General features: G+C 30.2%; 1 protein-coding gene across 1 annotated transcript in view; it reads left to right on the top strand.

The window, feature by feature from the left end:
• The window catches only part of LOC145292234 (uncharacterized), a 314,231-nt gene that overhangs the window by 78,344 nt on the left and 210,961 nt on the right, over positions 1-24,926 (top strand). Inside the window, exon 9 of the mRNA XM_080138557.1 lies at positions 24,361-24,387. Within this exon, the coding sequence (XP_079994683.1) occupies positions 24,361-24,387 (27 nt within the window). The remainder of the gene's footprint in view (positions 1-24,360; positions 24,388-24,926) is intronic.

The following is a 24,926-nucleotide window of genomic DNA, read 5'->3' as shown; positions in this document are numbered from 1 at the left end:
GTATCTGAATTTTCTCAGAAGTTAAAAACTACCAACATTATACCACAAAAGTCTATAACTATAGCACACAAGTTACCAAAAACCCAGAATGAAAAACAAGTCAGTGAAAATATAAGGAGCACTTTAAAATTCAAGACACCTAGTGTAAAACCATCAATAAAAGAACACATGAAAATATTTACTCCATCAGTAAAGGCAACAGAAAAAAAATATATTAAAATATCTGAATTTCTTCATGAACAGAAAATGACTAAAAACATACTACAAAAACCTATCATTAAAACACATAAATTACCAAGAACCAAGAATGAAAAACAAATCAGCAGAAATATTAAAATGACTTTAAAATTCCAGACACCTATTATAAAAACACCTACAAATAAAAATTCCAAAGTATTTATCCCATCAAAAAAGACAAGAGTTAAACAAAATATTAGATTATCTGAATTTTCCCAGAAATTAGAAGTCACTAACATTATACCACACATTCCTATGATTAAAACAAAGAATTTACCAAAACTTGAGAAGGAAAAACAATTCATGATACCCACAGTAAAAAATAGTGAAAGCCCATTGAATTTCAAGACCCCAAGTATGAAAACATCAATAAAAGAACATATGAAAATATTTTCATCAACGATAAGAGAAAAAGACAATATTAAAGTATTGGAAAATCCTCATGAACAAAAACGTTCTAAAAATATGCCACAAACACCTAGGATTAAAACACATAATTTACTGAGACCCAAAAATGAAAATCAAGCCAGTGGAAATATTAAAGGAACTTTGCAATTCAAGACACCCAGTATAAAAGCACATATCAATAAACATACCAACGTATTTAATCCACCAGAAAAGGCTAGGGAAACACAAAATATTAGATTGTCTGAATATTCCAAGGAAGTAAAAATCACTAAAAATATACCACAGAAATCTATCACTAAAGCTCAGAACATACCAACAACTGAAAATAAGAAACAAGTTAAGTCTAGTATTAAAAGCACTGTTAAATACAAGATACCTAATGTAAAAACACCTATGAATAAACATATAAAAGTATTTATTCCATCCGAAAGGCCAACAGTAAAACAATATATTAGATTATATGAATTTCCCCAGAAATTAAAAACTACTAACATTTTACCCCAAAAAACGAGGATTAAAACACAGAATTTACCAAGAACCAAACATGAAAAACAAGCCAATAAAAATATCGAAAATACTTTCAAATTCATGACATCCAGTATGAAAACATCAATAAAAGAACGCATGAAAAGATTTTCTCCATCAGAGAAGATAACAGACAAACAATATATAAAATTATCTGAAATTCCTCATGAACAAAAACGTTCTAAAAATATACCACAAACACCTAGGATTCAAACATATAACTTTCCAAGAACTGAGCATGAAAAACAAGGCAGTGGAAATATTAAAAGCACTTTAAAATTCAAGACACACAGTGTAAAACCATCGATAAAAGAATATATGAAAGGAATAACTTTATCAGCAAAGGAAATAGAAAAACAAAATATTAAATTATCTGAATTTTCTCATGACATAAAAATCACTGACATTATACCACAAAAACCTATTATCGAAACACACAACTTCCCAAATACAAAAAATTTTAAATTCAAGACACCAAATGTAAAAACACCTAGACAAGAACATAGCAAAATAATTACTACATCAGCAAAAGTTAGGGAAAAACAGAACATTAAATCATCTCAATTTTCTCATGAACAAAAACTCAATACTGTTAAAACACAGAATTTACCAAGAATTAAAAATAAACAAGTAAAAGGAAATATTAATAGCACTTTCAAATTCAAGAGACCTAGCGTCAAAACACCTATAAAACCTCTAACTAAAGAATTTACTCCATTAGCAAAGTCATATGAAAACCAAAATATTAAATTATCCGAATATCCTCAGAAACTTAAAATCACAAACATTATCCCACAAAAACGTATAATTAGTACACATAACTTACAAAGAACAGTAAATGAAAAACAAGTTGAAACCAATATTAAAAACACTGTAAAATACAAGAGATCTACTATAAAAACACCTATTAATAAATATACCAAAGTATTTACTCCTTCAGCAAAAACAAGAGAAAAACAAAATATTAGATTATCTAATTATCCTCAGAACCTACATATCACAAACATTATACCACAGAAACTTACGATTAGAACACAGAATATACCAAGAAATAAGAATACAAAACAAGTTGAAACCAATATTGAAAGTACAGAAAAATACAAAAGAATTAGTGCAAAAACACCCACAGAAAAATATACAAAAGTATTTATTCCATCAGAAAATGCAAGAGAAAAACAAAATATTAGAGTATCTGAATTTCCTCAGAAATTAAAAACAACAAATATTATACCACAAGAGCCAATAATTATAGCACATAACTTACCAAGAAAAAAGAATAAACAACAAGTTAAAAGCAATATTGGAAGCACTTTAAAATTCAAGAAACCTGCTATAAAAACACCTACAAATAAACAAACCAAAGTATTTACTCCATCAGTAAAGGCAAGAGTAAAACAAAATGGCAAATTATCTGAATTTCCACAGAAATTTAAAGTCACAAACATTATACCAGAAATAACTATGATTAAAGCACAGAAATTACCAAGAACCAAAAATGAAAAGCAAGTCAGTGGAAATAGTGAAAGCCCATTGAATTTCAAGACCCCAAGTATGAAAACATCAATAAAAGAACATATGAAAATATTTTCATCGACGATAAGAGAAAAAGACAATATTAAAGTATTGGAAATTCCTCATGAACAAAAACGTTCTAAAAATATGCCACAAAAACCTAGGATTAAAACACATAATTTACTGAGACCCAAAAATGAAAATCAAGCCAGTGGAAATATTAAAAGCACTTTGCAATTCAAGACACCCAGTATAAAAGCACATATCAATAAACATACCAACGTATTTAATCCACCAGAAAAGGCTAGGGAAACACAAAATATTAGATTGTCTGAATATTCCAAGGAAGTAAAAATCACTAAAAATATACCACAGAAATCTATCACTAAAGCTCAGAACATACCAACAACTGAAAATAAGAAACAAGTGAAGTCTAGTATTAAAGGCACTGTTAAATACAAGATACCTAATGTAAAAACACCTATGAATAAACATATAAAAGTATTTATTCCATCCGAATGGCCAACAGTAAAACAATATATTAGATTATATGAATTTCCCCAGAAATTAAAAACTACTTACATTTTACCCCAAAAAACGAGGATTAAAACACAGAATTTACCAAGAACCAAACATGAAAAGCAAGCCAATAAAAATATCGAAAATACTTTCAAATTCATGACACCCAGTATGAAAACATCAATAAAAGAACGCATGAAAAGATTTTCTCCATCAGAGAAGATAACAGACAAACAATATATAAAATTATCTGAAATTCCTCATGAACAAAAACGTTCTAAAAATATACCACAAACACCTAGGATTCAAACATATAACTTTCCAAGAACTGAGCATGAAAAACAAGGCAGTGGAAATATTAAAAGCACTTTAAAATTCAAGACACACAGTGTAAAACCATCGATAAAAGAATATATGAAAGGAATAACTTTATCAGCAAAGGAAATAGAAAAACAAAATATTAAATTATCTGAATTTTCTCATGACATAAAAATCACTGACATTATACCACAAAAACCTATTATCGAAACACACAACTTCCCAAATACAAAAAATTTTAAATTCAAGACACCAAATGTAAAAACACCTAGACAAGAACATAGCAAAATAATTACTACATCAGCAAAAGTTAGGGAAAAACAGAACATTAAATCATCTCAATTTTCTCATGAACAAAAACTCAATACTGTTAAAACACAGAATTTACCAAGAATTAAAAATAAACAAGTAAAAGGAAATATTAATAGCACTTTCAAATTCAAGAGACCTAGCGTCAAAACACCTATAAAACCTCTAACTAAAGAATTTACTCCATTAGCAAAGTCATATGAAAACCAAAATATTAAATTATCCGAATATCCTCAGAAACTTAAAATCACAAACATTATCCCACAAAAACGTATAATTAGTACACATAACTTACAAAGAACAGTAAATGAAAAACAAGTTGAAACCAATATTAAAAACACTGTAAAATACAAGAGATCTACTATAAAAACACCTATTAATAAATATACCAAAGTATTTACTCCTTCAGCAAAAACAAGAGAAAAACAAAATATTAGATTATCTAATTATCCTCAGAACCTACATATCACAAACATTATACCACAGAAACTTACGATTAGAACACAGAATATACCAAGAAATAAGAATACAAAACAAGTTGAAACCAATATTGAAAGTACAGAAAAATACAAAAGAATTAGTGCAAAAACACCCACAGAAAAATATACAAAAGTATTTATTCCATCAGAAAATGCAAGAGAAAAACAAAATATTAGAGTATCTGAATTTCCTCAGAAATTAAAAACAACAAATATTATACCACAAGAGCCAATAATTATAGCACATAACTTACCAAGAAAAAAGAATAAACAACAAGTTAAAAGCAATATTGGAAGCACTTTAAAATTCAAGAAACCTGCTATAAAAACACCTACAAATAAACAAACCAAAGTATTTACTCCATCAGTAAAGGCAAGAGTAAAACAAAATGGCAAATTATCTGAATTTCCACAGAAATTTAAAGTCACAAACATTATACCAGAAATAACTATGATTAAAGCACAGAAATTACCAAGAACCAAGAATGAAAAGCAAGTCAGTGGAAATAGTGAAAGCCCATTGAATTTCAAGACCCCAAGTATGAAAACATCAATAAAAGAACATATGAAAATATTTTCATCGACGATAAGAGAAAAAGACAATATTAAAGTATTGGAAATTCCTCATGAACAAAAACGTTCTAAAAATATGCCACAAACACCTAGGATTAAAACACATAATTTACTGAGACCCAAAAATGAAAATCAAGCCAGTGGAAATATTAAAAGCACTTTGCAATTCAAGACACCCAGTATAAAAGCACATATCAATAAACATACCAACGTATTTAATCCACCAGAAAAGGCTAGGGAAACACAAAATATTAGATTGTCTGAATATTCCAAGGAAGTAAAAATCACTAAAAATATACCACAGAAATCTATCACTAAAGCTCAGAACATACCAACAACTGAAAATAAGAAACAAGTGAAGTCTAGTATTAAAAGCACTGTTAAATACAAGATACCTAATGTAAAAACACCTATGAATAAACATATAAAAGTATTTATTCCATCCGAATGGCCAACAGTAAAACAATATATTAGATTATATGAATTTCCCCAGAAATTAAAAACTACTTACATTTTACCCCAAAAAACGAGGATTAAAACACAGAATTTACCAAGAACCAAACATGAAAAGCAAGCCAATAAAAATATCGAAAATACTTTCAAATTCATGACACCCAGTATGAAAACATCAATAAAAGAACGCATGAAAAGATTTTCTCCATCAGAGAAGATAACAGACAAACAATATATAAAATTATCTGAAATTCCTCATGAACAAAAACGTTCTAAAAATATACCACAAACACCTAGGATTCAAACATATAACTTTCCAAGAACTGAGCATGAAAAACAAGGCAGTGGAAATATTAAAAGCACTTTAAAATTCAAGACACACAGTGTAAAACCATCGATAAAAGAATATATGAAAGGAATAACTTTATCAGCAAAGGAAATAGAAAAACAAAATATTAAATTATCTGAATTTTCTCATGACATAAAAATCACTGACATTATACCACAAAAACCTATTATCGAAACACACAACTTCCCAAATACAAAAAATTTTAAATTCAAGACACCAAATGTAAAAACACCTAGACAAGAACATAGCAAAATAATTACTACATCAGCAAAAGTTAGGGAAAAACAGAACATTAAATCATCTCAATTTTCTCATGAACAAAAACTCAATACTGTTAAAACACAGAATTTACCAAGAATTAAAAATAAACAAGTAAAAGGAAATATTAATAGCACTTTCAAATTCAAGAGACCTAGCGTCAAAACACCTATAAAACCTCTAACTAAAGAATTTACTCCATTAGCAAAGTCATATGAAAACCAAAATATTAAATTATCCGAATATCCTCAGAAACTTAAAATCACAAACATTATCCCACAAAAACGTATAATTAGTACACATAACTTACAAAGAACAGTAAATGAAAAACAAGTTGAAACCAATATTAAAAACACTGTAAAATACAAGAGATCTACTATAAAAACACCTATTAATAAATATACCAAAGTATTTACTCCTTCAGCAAAAACAAGAGAAAAACAAAATATTAGATTATCTAATTATCCTCAGAACCTACATATCACAAACATTATACCACAGAAACTTACGATTAGAACACAGAATATACCAAGAAATAAGAATACAAAACAAGTTGAAACCAATATTGAAAGTACAGAAAAATACAAAAGAATTAGTGCAAAAACACCCACAGAAAAATATACAAAAGTATTTATTCCATCAGAAAATGCAAGAGAAAAACAAAATATTAGAGTATCTGAATTTCCTCAGAAATTAAAAACAACAAATATTATACCACAAGAGCCAATAATTATAGCACATAACTTACCAAGAAAAAAGAATAAACAACAAGTTAAAAGCAATATTGGAAGCACTTTAAAATTCAAGAAACCTGCTATAAAAACACCTACAAATAAACAAACCAAAGTATTTACTCCATCAGTAAAGGCAAGAGTAAAACAAAATGGCAAATTATCTGAATTTCCACAGAAATTTAAAGTCACAAACATTATACCAGAAATAACTATGATTAAAGCACAGAAATTACCAAGAACCAAGAATGAAAAGCAAGTCAGTGGAAATAGTGAAAGCCCATTGAATTTCAAGACCCCAAGTATGAAAACATCAATAAAAGAACATATGAAAATATTTTCATCGACGATAAGAGAAAAAGACAATATTAAAGTATTGGAAATTCCTCATGAACAAAAACGTTCTAAAAATATGCCACAAACACCTAGGATTAAAACACATAATTTACTGAGACCCAAAAATGAAAATCAAGCCAGTGGAAATATTAAAAGCACTTTGCAATTCAAGACACCCAGTATAAAAGCACATATCAATAAACATACCAACGTATTTAATCCACCAGAAAAGGCTAGGGAAACACAAAATATTAGATTGTCTGAATATTCCAAGGAAGTAAAAATCACTAAAAATATACCACAGAAATCTATCACTAAAGCTCAGAACATACCAACAACTGAAAATAAGAAACAAGTGAAGTCTAGTATTAAAAGCACTGTTAAATACAAGATACCTAATGTAAAAACACCTATGAATAAACATATAAAAGTATTTATTCCATCCGAATGGCCAACAGTAAAACAATATATTAGATTATATGAATTTCCCCAGAAATTAAAAACTACTTACATTTTACCCCAAAAAACGAGGATTAAAACACAGAATTTACCAAGAACCAAACATGAAAAGCAAGCCAATAAAAATATCGAAAATACTTTCAAATTCATGACACCCAGTATGAAAACATCAATAAAAGAACGCATGAAAAGATTTTCTCCATCAGAGAAGATAACAGACAAACAATATATAAAATTATCTGAAATTCCTCATGAACAAAAACGTTCTAAAAATATACCACAAACACCTAGGATTCAAACATATAACTTTCCAAGAACTGAGCATGAAAAACAAGGCAGTGGAAATATTAAAAGCACTTTAAAATTCAAGACACACAGTGTAAAACCATCGATAAAAGAATATATGAAAGGAATAACTTTATCAGCAAAGGAAATAGAAAAACAAAATATTAAATTATCTGAATTTTCTCATGACATAAAAATCACTGACATTATACCACAAAAACCTATTATCGAAACACACAACTTCCCAAATGCAAAAAATTTTAAATTCAAGACACCAAATGTAAAAACACCTAGACAAGAACATAGCAAAATAATTACTACATCAGCAAAAGTTAGGGAAAAACAGAACATTAAATCATCTCAATTTTCTCATGAACAAAAACTCAATACTGTTAAAACACAGAATTTACCAAGAATTAAAAATAAACAAGTAAAAGGAAATATTAATAGCACTTTCAAATTCAAGAGACCTAGCGTCAAAACACCTATAAAACCTCTAACTAAAGAATTTACTCCATTAGCAAAGTCATATGAAAACCAAAATATTAAATTATCCGAATATCCTCAGAAACTTAAAATCACAAACATTATCCCACAAAAACGTATAATTAGTACACATAACTTACAAAGAACAGTAAATGAAAAACAAGTTGAAACCAATATTAAAAACACTGTAAAATACAAGAGATCTACTATAAAAACACCTATTAATAAATATACCAAAGTATTTACTCCTTCAGCAAAAACAAGAGAAAAACAAAATATTAGATTATCTAATTATCCTCAGAACCTACATATCACAAACATTATACCACAGAAACTTACGATTAGAACACAGAATATACCAAGAAGTAAGAATACAAAACAAGTTGAAACCAATATTGAAAGTACAGAAAAATACAAAAGAATTAGTGCAAAAACACCCACAGAAAAATATACAAAAGTATTTATTCCATCAGAAAATGCAAGAGAAAAACAAAATATTAGAGTATCTGAATTTCCTCAGAAATTAAAAACAACAAATATTATACCACAAGAGCCAATAATTATAGCACATAACTTACCAAGAAAAAAGAATAAACAACAAGTTAAAAGCAATATTGGAAGCACTTTAAAATTCAAGAAACCTGCTATAAAAACACCTACAAATAAACAAACCAAAGTATTTACTCCATCAGTAAAGGCAAGAGTAAAACAAAATGGCAAATTATCTGAATTTTCACAGAAATTTAAAGTCACAAACATTATACCAGAAATAACTATGATTAAAGCACAGAAATTACCAAGAACCAAGAATGAAAAGCAAGTCAGTGGAAATAGTGAAAGCCCATTGAATTTCAAGACCCCAAGTATGAAAACATCAATAAAAGAACATATGAAAATATTTTCATCGACGATAAGAGAAAAAGACAATATTAAAGTATTGGAAATTCCTCATGAACAAAAACGTTCTAAAAATATGCCACAAACACCTAGGATTAAAACACATAATTTACTGAGACCCAAAAATGAAAATCAAGCCAGTGGAAATATTAAAAGCACTTTGCAATTCAAGACACCCAGTATAAAAGCACATATCAATAAACATACCAACGTATTTAATCCACCAGAAAAGGCTAGGGAAACACAAAATATTAGATTGTCTGAATATTCCAAGGAAGTAAAAATCACTAAAAATATACCACAGAAATCTATCACTAAAGCTCAGAACATACCAACAACTGAAAATAAGAAACAAGTGAAGTCTAGTATTAAAAGCACTGTTAAATACAAGATACCTAATGTAAAAACACCTATGAATAAACATATAAAAGTATTTATTCCATCCGAATGGCCAACAGTAAAACAATATATTAGATTATATGAATTTCCCCAGAAATTAAAAACTACTTACATTTTACCCCAAAAAACGAGGATTAAAACACAGAATTTACCAAGAACCAAACATGAAAAGCAAGCCAATAAAAATATCGAAAATACTTTCAAATTCATGACACCCAGTATGAAAACATCAATAAAAGAACGCATGAAAAGATTTTCTCCATCAGAGAAGATAACAGACAAACAATATATAAAATTATCTGAAATTCCTCATGAACAAAAACGTTCTAAAAATATACCACAAACACCTAGGATTCAAACATATAACTTTCCAAGAACTGAGCATGAAAAACAAGGCAGTGGAAATATTAAAAGCACTTTAAAATTCAAGACACACAGTGTAAAACCATCGATTAAAGAATATATGAAAGGAATAACTTTATCAGCAAAGGAAATAGAAAAACAAAATATTAAATTATCTGAATTTTCTCATGACATAAAAATCACTGACATTATACCACAAAAACCTATTATCGAAACACACAACTTCCCAAATACAAAAAATTTTAAATTCAAGACACCAAATGTAAAAACACCTAGACAAGAACATAGCAAAATAATTACTACATCAGCAAAAGTTAGGGAAAAACAGAACATTAAATCATCTCAATTTTCTCATGAACAAAAACTCAATACTGTTAAAACACAGAATTTACCAAGAATTAAAAATAAACAAGTAAAAGGAAATATTAATAGCACTTTCAAATTCAAGAGACCTAGCGTCAAAACACCTATAAAACCTCTAACTAAAGAATTTACTCCATTAGCAAAGTCATATGAAAACCAAAATATTAAATTATCCGAATATCCTCAGAAACTTAAAATCACAAACATTATCCCACAAAAACGTATAATTAGTACACATAACTTACAAAGAACAGTAAATGAAAAACAAGTTGAAACCAATATTAAAAACACTGTAAAATACAAGAGATCTACTATAAAAACACCTATTAATAAATATACCAAAGTATTTACTCCTTCAGCAAAAACAAGAGAAAAACAAAATATTAGATTATCTAATTATCCTCAGAACCTACATATCACAAACATTATACCACAGAAACTTACGATTAGAACACAGAATATACCAAGAAGTAAGAATACAAAACAAGTTGAAACCAATATTGAAAGTACAGAAAAATACAAAAGAATTAGTGCAAAAACACCCACAGAAAAATATACAAAAGTATTTATTCCATCAGAAAATGCAAGAGAAAAACAAAATATTAGAGTATCTGAATTTCCTCAGAAATTAAAAACAACAAATATTATACCACAAGAGCCAATAATTATAGCACATAACTTACCAAGAAAAAAGAATAAACAACAAGTTAAAAGCAATATTGGAAGCACTTTAAAATTCAAGAAACCTGCTATAAAAACACCTACAAATAAACAAACCAAAGTATTTACTCCATCAGTAAAGGCAAGAGTAAAACAAAATGGCAAATTATCTGAATTTTCACAGAAATTTAAAGTCACAAACATTATACCAGAAATAACTATGATTAAAGCACAGAAATTACCAAGAACCAAGAATGAAAAGCAAGTCAGTGGAAATAGTGAAAGCCCATTGAATTTCAAGACCCCAAGTATGAAAACATCAATAAAAGAACATATGAAAATATTTTCATCGACGATAAGAGAAAAAGACAATATTAAAGTATTGGAAATTCCTCATGAACAAAAACGTTCTAAAAATATGCCACAAACACCTAGGATTAAAACACATAATTTACTGAGACCCAAAAATGAAAATCAAGCCAGTGGAAATATTAAAAGCACTTTGCAATTCAAGACACCCAGTATAAAAGCACATATCAATAAACATACCAACGTATTTAATCCACCAGAAAAGGCTAGGGAAACACAAAATATTAGATTGTCTGAATATTCCAAGGAAGTAAAAATCACTAAAAATATACCACAGAAATCTATCACTAAAGCTCAGAACATACCAACAACTGAAAATAAGAAACAAGTGAAGTCTAGTATTAAAAGCACTGTTAAATACAAGATACCTAATGTAAAAACACCTATGAATAAACATATAAAAGTATTTATTCCATCCGAATGGCCAACAGTAAAACAATATATTAGATTATATGAATTTCCCCAGAAATTAAAAACTACTTACATTTTACCCCAAAAAACGAGGATTAAAACACAGAATTTACCAAGAACCAAACATGAAAAGCAAGCCAATAAAAATATCGAAAATACTTTCAAATTCATGACACCCAGTATGAAAACATCAATAAAAGAACGCATGAAAAGATTTTCTCCATCAGAGAAGATAACAGACAAACAATATATAAAATTATCTGAAATTCCTCATGAACAAAAACGTTCTAAAAATATACCACAAACACCTAGGATTCAAACATATAACTTTCCAAGAACTGAGCATGAAAAACAAGGCAGTGGAAATATTAAAAGCACTTTAAAATTCAAGACACACAGTGTAAAACCATCGATTAAAGAATATATGAAAGGAATAACTTTATCAGCAAAGGAAATAGAAAAACAAAATATTAAATTATCTGAATTTTCTCATGACATAAAAATCACTGACATTATACCACAAAAACCTATTATCGAAACACACAACTTCCCAAATACAAAAAATTTTAAATTCAAGACACCAAATGTAAAAACACCTAGACAAGAACATAGCAAAATAATTACTACATCAGCAAAAGTTAGGGAAAAACAGAACATTAAATCATCTCAATTTTCTCATGAACAAAAACTCAATACTGTTAAAACACAGAATTTACCAAGAATTAAAAATAAACAAGTAAAAGGAAATATTAATAGCACTTTCAAATTCAAGAGACCTAGCGTCAAAACACCTATAAAACCTCTAACTAAAGAATTTACTCCATTAGCAAAGTCATATGAAAACCAAAATATTAAATTATCCGAATATCCTCAGAAACTTAAAATCACAAACATTATCCCACAAAAACGTATAATTAGTACACATAACTTACAAAGAACAGTAAATGAAAAACAAGTTGAAACCAATATTAAAAACACTGTAAAATACAAGAGATCTACTATAAAAACACCTATTAATAAATATACCAAAGTATTTACTCCTTCAGCAAAAACAAGAGAAAAACAAAATATTAGATTATCTAATTATCCTCAGAACCTACATATCACAAACATTATACCACAGAAACTTACGATTACAACACAGAATATACCAAGAAGTAAGAATACAAAACAAGTTGAAACCAATATTGAAAGTACAGAAAAATACAAAAGAATTAGTGCAAAAACACCCACAGAAAAATATACAAAAGTATTTATTCCATCAGAAAATGCAAGAGAAAAACAAAATATTAGAGTATCTGAATTTCCTCAGAAATTAAAAACAACAAATATTATACCACAAGAGCCAATAATTATAGCACATAACTTACCAAGAAAAAAGAATAAACAACAAGTTAAAAGCAATATTGGAAGCACTTTAAAATTCAAGAAACCTGCTATAAAAACACCTACAAATAAACAAACCAAAGTATTTACTCCATCAGTAAAGGCAAGAGTAAAACAAAATATTATACTATCTGAGTTTCCTCAGAAATTAAAAACTATCAACATTATACCACAAACGCCTATAATTATAACACATAACTTACCAAGAAATCAAAATAAACAAGTTAAAACCAACATTGAAAGTATTTTCAAATTTACGACACCTACTATAAAAACAATAAATAAACATACACAAGTAATTACTCCATCAGAAAAGACAAGAGTAAAACAAAATAGATTATCTGACTTTCCCCATAAATTAATAGTCAGTAATATTATTCCCCAAAAATCTATGATTAAAACACAGAACTTACCAAGAACTGAGAATAAAAACCAAGTCAGTCGAAATATTAAAAGCACTTTAAAATTCAAGGCATCGACTATGAAAACAGAAGAACATGTGGGAGTATTTACTCAATCATCCTATGAAACAGAAACACAAAATATTAAATTATCTGAACTTTTTCATGAACAAATAATCACTAACATTATACCACAAAAACCTATGATTAAAACACAGAATTTACCAAGCACTGAGAATGAAAAGCAATTTATAACCAATATTGAAAACACTGTAAAACACAAGGGACCTAGGGTAAAAACACCCATAAAAAAACATACCAAATTATTTGCTCCTTCAACAAAGGAAAAGGAAAAACAAAATATCAGAATATCTAAGTTTCCTCAGAAATTAAAAACTAATAACATTATACTTCAAAAACCTATGATTAAAATAGATACTGTACAAAGAACTGAACATAAAAAACAAGTGAAAACAAATATTGAAAGCACTTTCAAATTCAAAACATCCAGTGCAAAAACGCCTATTCAAAAACATACCAAAGGAAGAGAAAAACAAAATATTAAATTATCTGAATATCCTCATAAACTAAAACTCAATACTATCATATCTACAAAACCTACAATTAGAACACAGAATTTACTAAAAACTAAAATTAAAAAACAAGTTAGCACTTTAAAATTAAAGGGACCTAGTGTAAAAATACCTATGAAATTTCTTACTACAGTATTTATTCCATCAACAAAGGCAAACAAAAAACAAAATATTAGATTATCTGAATATCCCCAGAAACTAAAAATTGCAAACATTATACCACAAGAATCTATGATTAAAACACATTACTTACCTAGAACCGAAAATGGAATACAAGTTAAAATCAATATTGAAAGTACTGTAAAATACATACCTACTAGAAATATACCTTTAAATAAACATATTAAAATATTTATTCCGTCAGAAAAAACAAGAGAAAAGCAAAATATTAGATTATCTGATTTGTCCCAGAAATTAAGAACTACTAACATTATACCACAAAAACCTAAGATTAAAACACAGAACTTACTAAGAACGAAGAATGAAAAACAAGTCAGCGAAAATATTAAAAGCACTTTCAAATTAAAGACACCTAGTGTAAAAACATCGATAAAAGAACATATCAAAATATTTACTCCATCAGCAAAGGTAACAGAAAAACAAAATATTAGATTATCTGAATTTCCTCATAAAAACAAAATCACTAACATTCTACCACAAAAACCTACTATAAAAACAAGTAACTTACCAAGAACTGAGATTGAACATCAAGTTAAAGAAAATATTAAAAGCACTTTAAAATTCAAGGCACTTAGTGTAAAAGCACCTATATATAAAGATACCAAAATATTTAGTCAATCTGCAAAATCAAAAGAAAAACAAAATGAATTTTCTGAATTTCCTCCTGAAATAAAAATCACTAAAAATATACCACAGAAACCTATGATTAAAACACATAACTTACCAACAACTAAGAATGGAAAACAATTTAAAACAAATATTGAAAACACTTTCAAATTCATAACGCCTATTATAAAAACACCTATAAATAAGCATATCAAAGTATTTACTTCACCAGAAAAGGCAAGGGAAAAACAAAATATTAATTTACCTGAATTTTCCCAGCAACTAAAAATTATTACCATTGTGCCACAAAAATCTACCAGTAAAACACATAACTTACCAAGAAATAAGAATGAAAACCAAGTTAATACAAATATTGAGAGCACTTTAAAATTCAAGACACCTACTATAAAAACACATATGACTAAAGATACCAAAGTATTTGCTACATCACCAAAACCAAAGGAAAATCAGAATATTAAATTATCGGAATTTCCTCATAAGCATAGAATCAACAACATTGCATCACAAAAACCTTTGATTAAAACACATAACTTACCCAGAACTAAGAATGAAAAACGTGTTATAGAAAATATTGAAAGCCCTTTAAATTTCAAGACATCTCGTGTAAGATCACCTATACAAGAAGATACCAAAGGGATTACTTCATCAGCAATGTCCAGCCAAAGACAAAATATTAAATTATCTGAATTTCCCCATGAAACTAACATTATACCACAAAATATTATGACTAAAACACATGTTATACCGAAAAATATGTATCAAAAACCAGTTAAAGATAATATTGAAAGCATTTTTAAATACAAGGCCTCTAGCATAAAAACACCTAAAATATCACATACGAAAGCATTTACTCCATCATCAAAGGCAACAGTAAAACAAAATACTAAAGTGTCTGTATTTTCTCATGAATTAAAAATCACTCATCCTATAGCACAAAAGTCTGTAACTACGCCACATTTCTTGCCGATGATTAAGAAAGAAAAACAAGTTCAAGTAAATACTGAAACTACTTTTAAATACAAAAATTCACCTAACACAAAGACGCCTATAATATCAAATACCAATGATGTTAATCAATCAGCAAAGGAAAAAGAAAATACTAAAATATCAGTGATTCCACAAATAATAAAACCTATTAAATTCGAACCAGAAAATCCTATTACTAAAAGAATATCCATACCAGTAAAACAAACTAAAATATATAATAGAAAAAACGTTCCAATGACTTTAAATCTGAATATACCTAGCATAAAAATACCTTTTATAGAAAATACAAAAGTATTTACTCAATCAGCAATAGTAAGAGAAACAGAAAATACTAAAATTTCTAAATTCCCTTATAAAAAAAAACTTAGTAACTTTATGTTGCAAACCCCTATGACTACAGAAATAGTCATACCTACAAAACAAACTGAAATATTTACTGGAGCCAATCTTGAAATGACTTTAAAACACAAGGTGCCTAGTGTAACAACACTGCTAGTAGAAAATACGAAAGTAATTACTCAGTCAATAAAGGCAAGAGAAAAACAAAATGCTAAAATATCTAAATATCCTCATCAGATAGAAACTACTAACATTATACCACAAACACCAATGACTACAAAAAAATTCATACCAATAAAAAAGCCCCAAAAACTAGCAACCGAAAATGTTGCAATGACGTATAAACACAAGGTGCCTAGCATAACATCACCTCTAATAGAACATATTAAAGTATTTACTCCCTCAGCAAAGATAAAGGAAACGCAAAATACTACAATATCCACATTCCCCCAAGAACTAACAATCACAAACTATATACAACAGAAACCTATGAATGAAAAACAAATTAAAGAATATATTGAAAGTACTTTTAAATACATAAAAACACCTACAATATTAAATACCAAAGAATTCTCTCAAACAGGAAAAGCAACAGAAAAACTAAATTCTAAAATATTCGAATTTCCTCATCAAATAAAAACTACTAATTTCTTACTGCAAAATCCTATGACTACAAAAACAGTCATACCAATAAAAATGAAGAAACTAACTATAGTAAATGTTGAAACAACTTTAAAACATAAGTTACCTAGCATACAATCACCTGTAATATCAAAAACATCATTCAGTTCATCATTTAACTTGAAGCCAAATAAAGAACCTATTGAAGAGCAGACATCTGCAGCAACAAATTACTTGACTGATAATTTACATCATGTATTATCACCAGCAATTACATTTTCACAAACAGCAATAAACTCACGGGCAGGAAGATTGCGAATTCCCCATAAAATTCCTACATTCCCATCTCTGACACCCACAGATGCTGTTACTAATTTGAGACTTCCATCAATAAGTTCAAGACATGAATTTATCAACATAACTACACCAAAACCAATCATATTTCTTCCTATTACTCCAACGGTGAATCGTTTTATAAATTCGAACCACAGTTTTTCTAAGCATAATTCTCAGTTTCCTCTCACAATGGGTGAAAATATATTTCTATTTTCTCCCCAAAGGTCTTCACAAAATACACAACATTCAAGTTCATTTTTAGAAAGAGACAAGCACACATCAAAACTAGTAAAACACCAAACATCACATACATCAAGAATATCCAGAAAGAATGTTCATCGTACACTTATTTCAAATGAAGCTCACAAAAGCAGCTATCAAACAATTTCTGCTATTTTGAAAACAAGAAAAAATCTTAAAATTACAGGACCAACCCAAAATATGATCAGAACTTATAATAGACTTTCAGTTTCAGCAACATTTCAGCCAACTATTCATACATCTGAAGCAGGTAAAGCAGGTAAACACATTTTAAACTTACTAAAATACTATTCATAATTTTATTGACTTATTAGGTCATCCCATAAGTTTTTTTCTCTGAAATGTAATCATAATTTGCAATATCTGATGGAAATAAATAACGTGCGCGCACACACACACACACACACACACACACACACACACACACATAAGGGGGGTTAAAATTATGCAAATTATTTACAAACATTTATTGTTCATAAAAAAGGAATACAAGATGAAGTGCAATTATTCCATGGAATTTAAAAATGTTGGCTTTTTTTCTTCAGAGGAAAAAGTTTAGTAAAAGAATTTTGTATAACATTGCTGGTTAGTGCAAAAAAGTGAAAACTTCAGAGTTTTAAAGAAACTAACGTTCAAAAGATTATGTAGAAATATTAGCAGGTTGCTCAGCGTTGCCTGGTCATGAAATTCACTTAAATATTTATGGAGGTTTCATATTTATTATTATAGAACCAATTCTCTATTGATTCTATCAATTCTATTTATTGTACTAAATACATAGTAATTTCAAAAGTTTTAAAAAAATATGCCTTGCATCAGCTAGAATTTAACTCTAGTGGTTTTTATTAGCATCTGATATAATGATACATATCAAAACCTTACAAATTAATGGACTTAAACCTATAAATGCATTGACAAGAAGGTTGATGATTTTAAATCCCCTAAAAAGTTTAGACCTGCGAAGTGCCCGGTTTATTTACAATTACCGTGGATTGGGGACAAGAGTATTAAATTGTCAAAAAAGATTGTTAGAAGTGTTTATAAGTGCTTCTACTCTGTTTCCTTGCGTTTGGTATACACTACGAGACCTGCTTTTCCTTCTTTTCACAAAGATAGTTTGCCTTACACCCAAATTAGTAATATTGTTTATCAATTTAAATGCCAGTGCGATGCTGGTTATGTCGGGTGAACATCTTTGCATTTGCTAACTCGTATAAACAAGCACGTTCCATCTAAAATCAGACAGGGGAGGGTAGGATCCAGTAGTCTTCCGCCTTACTTAGCCTTGGACTCTGTTATTGTCCAGCATTTGGTTGATAATCCATGCTGTGCAGATAAATATAAAATAGAGTGGTTCGAGATGCTTGCTACACAGAGCAGACTCCAAAAACCATTTCAGATTTTGGAGTCTGTCTCTATTGCGGTTTGCAAACCTTCTTTATGCCGGCAAAAGGAGACAACAAAAACGTTATTTCTCTTTGGGGAACTTTGACCCGTTTCTCCTCCGTTTTTTTTTTGTTTGTTTTTTTTCCCCCCCAGTAATTTCAGATTAAATCTTTCTTTTAATCTTTTTTTTTTTTTTCTTATTTCTGGCACATCCAAATTCCCCCGTAGTTCTCTTTAATTTCACCAGTAATATTGTTTTTTATGTTATCGATTTCTCCTGACGAGATGATAGCCGAAAGAGCTCTCGAGAAATTTCTGTACATTTTATTTAAATCATTAAATGTATATTTGCGCATGCATAGAGGGTATGACTGACACCTGTCAAGTTCCAAATTTGGAATTTTAACCTCTAAACAGCTATTTTTCCTGGTTAAATACCAAACGAAATTTTTTCAACAGATCTGAATCCCCAATATATCATTTCAAGCCGGTAGACCAAAAATTGACAAAGTAGTTGATAGAGACCATTCCACACACACACACACACACACACACACAAGTTCAATTTTCTATCTATCTATCTTCTATCTATACTCCTATGAATTCGTTTTTCTTTTGTGGGTATTGATATTCATATTAAAACCCCCCTTTTCTATTTAATTAAAAAGAAAATACAATTTTCTTATATATGAGTTGTGGAAATGCATTCACTAGCAAAAGATCTAGCTAATTTGCATATTCTTCTAAACATTTATTTTAATTAATTCCCTATTAGTTTTTTCAGTTTTCTTATGGAATGATCATGTAGAGTTAGCTATTACGTGTAATTATATTCATGCAGATATTCTACATGATTTATACTTGCATAATATTTGCGTAAAATCTTTACAGTAAACAAAAAATTGTTTCCATATATATTTATGTATACGTATATATTTTTGTTTAATCTATTAGTCTATCTATCTATATATCTATAAAAGTCAACGTGTCTGTGTGTCTATGTACATTTCACTACGCAATAACTTTTTCAATTTTAAATCTACAGATTCGAAATTTGATATACAGGGTAATAAGATTTGGGAAAATTTATGTGATCTGTTTTCGGCCAGAAATTTGGCTGTTAAGGGGTCAAAGTTCAACAATTGATCTTTGAGAACTCTACCAAACTCCTCCGACAATTTTGGGTGTAAACACTTGAGATTTTAGATATAGGTACCTTGGACATGGATCTAACTTATTAACTTGATTTGAGCTCAAAATAATAAATGTTAAGGGGTCATAATAGGGGTCAAAGTTTTAAAAAAATTGACCGTTTTTTTTTTTTTGCTCAACATACACCTCCAAACACCCGGGCAACGCTAGGCACCCATGCTAGTCTTTATATAAAATAGAAGATTTATATATGTGTGTCTTTTTGTGTGCAAATATTAAAACGCTAAACTCTTAAACTACTGGTCACGAAAATAAAACTGAAATTAACAGGAAATAGTGATCGTACACCAAAGATTGTTTATAACAAGTAAAATCTTTGTTTGGATGAATAACGTGTACAGATGTCAGCAAGTTGAAATGAAAAATGTTCATTTCAACTTGCCGACATATTTCTATTAGTTTGTGCATGCGTAAACTAATTATAGCTAAGAGTAGTTTTATTTTATAACTTTCTCATCTATCTGTCAGGTTAGCTCAGACAGTAGGGAATACGTCTGGAGTGCTAAAATCTATATAGTAGGATCTCGGCATTGGTCTCTCCACAATATTTTACCTCTCTGCCATCTACCACTCTAATGGCTCGATTTTAAGCTTCCGTAACAATAATCTGCCCAACCTGGCTACACCAGAAACAGATAATGTCCAATCTCAGTTCTCAACAATCTCTCATCAGGTGGGGCCCCTGACATATGAAGAATTTTTGAGTAAATTTTTGGCTCTGTTTCCTCACTGTCTGTTCCTATCCACTGGGCTTGTTCACAGTAGAAGTTGCAACTATCCCAAGTTCACTAGGATGTTTTCCCAGCTCCCTGACTTACTTAAAATGTCCTCTTCTGCCATGGTTTCAATAGTAGTCAATCATTGCAGTTCCATATAGATGTGTTCAGGAAAACCACTCACGAAAGCCAGTTTAACAGTCCTCTCTAGGTGTTATATATAGGTCTCATTATTATTATTATTATTATTATTATTATTACTACTTTGTTTCTTTTTGTTGTTATATTGTTCGTTGTTAGGACTTATTAAAGTGAGAGTCTTAGAGAGTCTTAGTGAGAGATGTTGCGTTCCGTGTTCATGTTATGACGAGATTCATATATATAAAATGTTCATACTTAGAAGTGTTAGTGAGGAGGTAGTGTTGAGACAGTCTTAGTGTTCACATTGTGTATGTAAAGACATTTTAAAACACATAATATACAAGACATATAATGACAATTTTCACTTTACCTTTTGGTAGAATTACAACACAAAGACGACGTTTATAAAAACACATGATGGGTTTATTTCCATGGACAGGCCGGTGGCTTTGCTTTCAGGAATTCAAAGTTTCACATTCTATGTTTCAAAGGTGACCGTCTCGCTTCTAGACGTTCGACTCCCAACTCCAGACTATCGTCTCTCATCCTCAGACTCCCTCTGACTCTCTCTCAGACTCTCTTTCTTTTTTTTTTTTTTTTTTTTACACAGTGATCACCACTTATCAAGGCCCGGAAGCCACTCAGGGATAAGGGTTATTGCAAGTACATTACGTTAGTGTGGAGATTTGATGAAGTGTTTACTTAGGGGGGGCGGTTAATTAGGAATTTGTTAACATTGGACTTGAAGACATCTAAGTTGTAGTCCGGTGGGAAGCAGGCAGATGGAACAGAGTTCCACAGGCGTACGGTTCTAAGAAAGAAGCTTTGTTCATGGAATCCGCGTTTTGATTTAGGCACAGATATAGAGTGGGGGAAATTTTTCACAGTGGATTCAGCTAGACGGGTGTTTTTCATGAAAGATTGGCGAGGGGGGACCAGAGATTGGAGTTCAGACGAGCACCTGCCATGGAAATAATGATAAAACAAGGATAGGCTCGCAACATCTCTTCTGTGGGAGAGAGATTGCAGGGTAGAGAAAAGGGCATCCCCCACTAAGCCACAAAGTCTATTTTGTACTCTGTCAAGGCAGGATAGGCTGTTTTTAGCAGCTCCTGCCCAGATATGGCAACAGTATTCCATCCTTGGACGTACTTGGCTTGTATATAAATAGAGAATTGCATCAGTAGTGAGATATCTTCTGGAGCGGTAGAAGGATCCCACCATCTTTCCAGCGACCTTGGCAACAGACTTGATGTACGTGTTCCATTTCAGATCAGGAGTAAAGGTCAAACCCAGAAGCTTGTCAAAACACGGGGCCTCACCCAGACGAGAGCCATCCAGCACAATTGATGCCAGATGGGGATCACAGCGTTGATGATGTAAGGATAGGAGTTTGGTTTTGGATGCATTAAAAGTAACCAGCCACATCTTACCCCACTGAACCACGCGCTCGAGATCAAAAGAGAGAGAATCAGAGAGAACTTTGTCATTTACAGCCTTTGATGTATTGCCGTAGATGGTCGTGTCATCAGCATAGATGTCAACGAATGATTTAAGTATGTGTTTAGGGAGGTCATTGATGTAGATCAGGAAGAGAGTTGGGCCCAGGATTGACTCTTGAGGGACTCCAGCATTTATATTGCAGGCCTCCGATTTTGTCCATCTACCACTACTCTTATGAGCCTATCGGAGAGAAATGATTTAATGATTGAGAAAACATTTCCAGTTATACCATAGCTGGAAATCTTGTGAAGTAGACCCTTATGCCATACCTTGTCAAAGGCCTTTGATATGTCAAGAGCAATTGCCCTAGAAAGGAAGCCTTTGTCAAGAGATTCACTAATCCTGTGGGATATAACCGTCAGCACATCTGCGGTAGATCTTGCAGAGCGGAAACCATATTGTGTGTCACTAAGAAGGTTATTCCTGCTGAGGTCGTTGACTATTTCTCTATTTAATATGGATTCCAGCAACTTACTCATAACACACAGGAGACTTATTGGTCTGTACTGAGAGGGAGATGACTTATCACCTGAATTCTTAAATACAGGGCAAATTGATGAGGTCTTCCAGGGAGTCGGAAAGCACTTCTCCTTAAGGCAGCGCTTAAATAGTTTCGTAAGTATGGGAGCAAGTTCTGGTTGAAGCTTTTTTAACACTATTGCTTGCTTAAGTCTAAAGTTTCTAACTATATCGAGAACTTCCCATTTTCCATGACGTCATACACATGTTAAAACATGTGTCTTCTTTCACGTGTTCTGAAAATGCGTGTCCAAAACTTTTTCCTTTGTTTACAAAAGGAATTTGAACCTATACTCCCAGTAACCTATATTTCCAATATGTTAAAAACATGTTTATTAAATTATCCTATATTTGCATTCCTTCAATTGAATTTCATAACAGAATTGACAATGCACATTCTTTTCTTAAAACTATTTTATCTCTAAGCTTAACAATGGTTTGTTTTACATTCCATTTGCTAATTCTCTATCATAATCTATTTCTAAACCTAAATTACGAGGTTCGAATTTCGTCTATTCTATTTCATTTTCATTTTAACTAAATCTCTCTTTTTTTATATACTTACATGAAAAGGGGACAGCCCTTATCATGTAACATAGGTTTCATTCCATATAGGTAGCCTTATCTCTGCTGTATATACATCCACTGACTCACCAGTCCAGATAACTCTTCTGAGTTTATTATAGGCCTCAAAAGCACCAGAAATGCTGTTTTCAATCTTCACTCTAAGTGTTGGTCTGATCATTCTCTCCAATTTACAGATAAATCGCTAAAGCATTTACCTCGAGATACATCAGAATCAGTATTGCTATGTCATCAATCTTTTGCAGCTTTGCAACCAACCCCAGCTTATTAAGCCATGCAGCCACATCACTTTCTCCAGTAAATGGCCTCAGGATATTACTGCTTAACCTCACTTGTTCACCCATTTCTTCCATTTTGCCGAAATAGCTTGTGGTTAAATAGTCAAGAGTTAACTATTTTACACTTTACAAGTAACAATTTTCGGTCTTAAATTCGACATTCTATTGTCAAAACTGCTACTCCAAATCTGACACTATGCTGTCATAACTTGCAACTCCAAAACTTGACATACTGCTGTCAAAACTTACTACTCCAACATCCAAATCCAAACTGCCCAAGTCTCTGAAAAAACTGGAAGCATTTCATTTGCATATCAGGTGACAAGATTGCAAGCATATAAAGAGAAGCAGCAGCCATTCTTTTTTTTTTGTCTTTCAACAGACACTACAGTCTGCATAAAAGTAGGTTTGTACCAATTTTAAGGCGTTCAATCACATGAGAAATGCATTATAATTCAGAAATACTGAAGCTAATATCACAATTATTAGTAATTAATTAGCATTTTGTTTTTATGTTTCTTATTATTAATTTCGAATGATGTACCTTTAAATAATCATCTGATATTCTTTTATGTTTGCAATATTTTCAGTAATAACTACAATTCCCCCAGTTACAGGTAAGTAGTTAAAAACTTTATATCTATTAAATTGTTTATCAATAAACTATGCTAGAAGAAGTAGAGAATTCTTGTTGAAAGTTGTAATCCTAAAGTGATCAATTTCATCAAATGCAATATGTAAGCTACATCCAGCGTTCTAACTATGAAAGCTTAATGTTTCTATCGCATCTCCTGACATATTCAACTTCAGTTGAAGATCTAAAATCGACTGCCTAGATTTTTCAGATAATTTATCAATATATTCTTAAAGTCCACACAAGTATCATGAATTCAATATTTCTAAAGAATTTAAAATTTATAGTGGATCTTAGATTTCTATATTATATTATTTTGATATAAATATAAAACTCTTATAGATAAAATATAAATGAAGAGTTTAAATACAAAACACAATAAATCTACTTTTTTAAACTGAAATAAGAGTATGAAGATATCAAATTTAAATTTGAGTAAAAACCTAAAAAAGCAAAGAAAAAATATGCCAATGTTACATTATGTAAAACATGATTTGTAGTTTGGTAGAGTGTCAAAATACA

This window comes from Euprymna scolopes, chromosome 13 (assembly GCF_053919585.1).
Source record: "Euprymna scolopes isolate OS-2025 chromosome 13, ASM5391958v1, whole genome shotgun sequence".
NCBI classification, from domain to species: domain Eukaryota; kingdom Metazoa; phylum Mollusca; class Cephalopoda; order Sepiida; family Sepiolidae; genus Euprymna; species Euprymna scolopes.
Note: the sequence above shows the minus strand (reverse complement) of the source record. Positions and strands in the feature narration are given on the sequence as shown.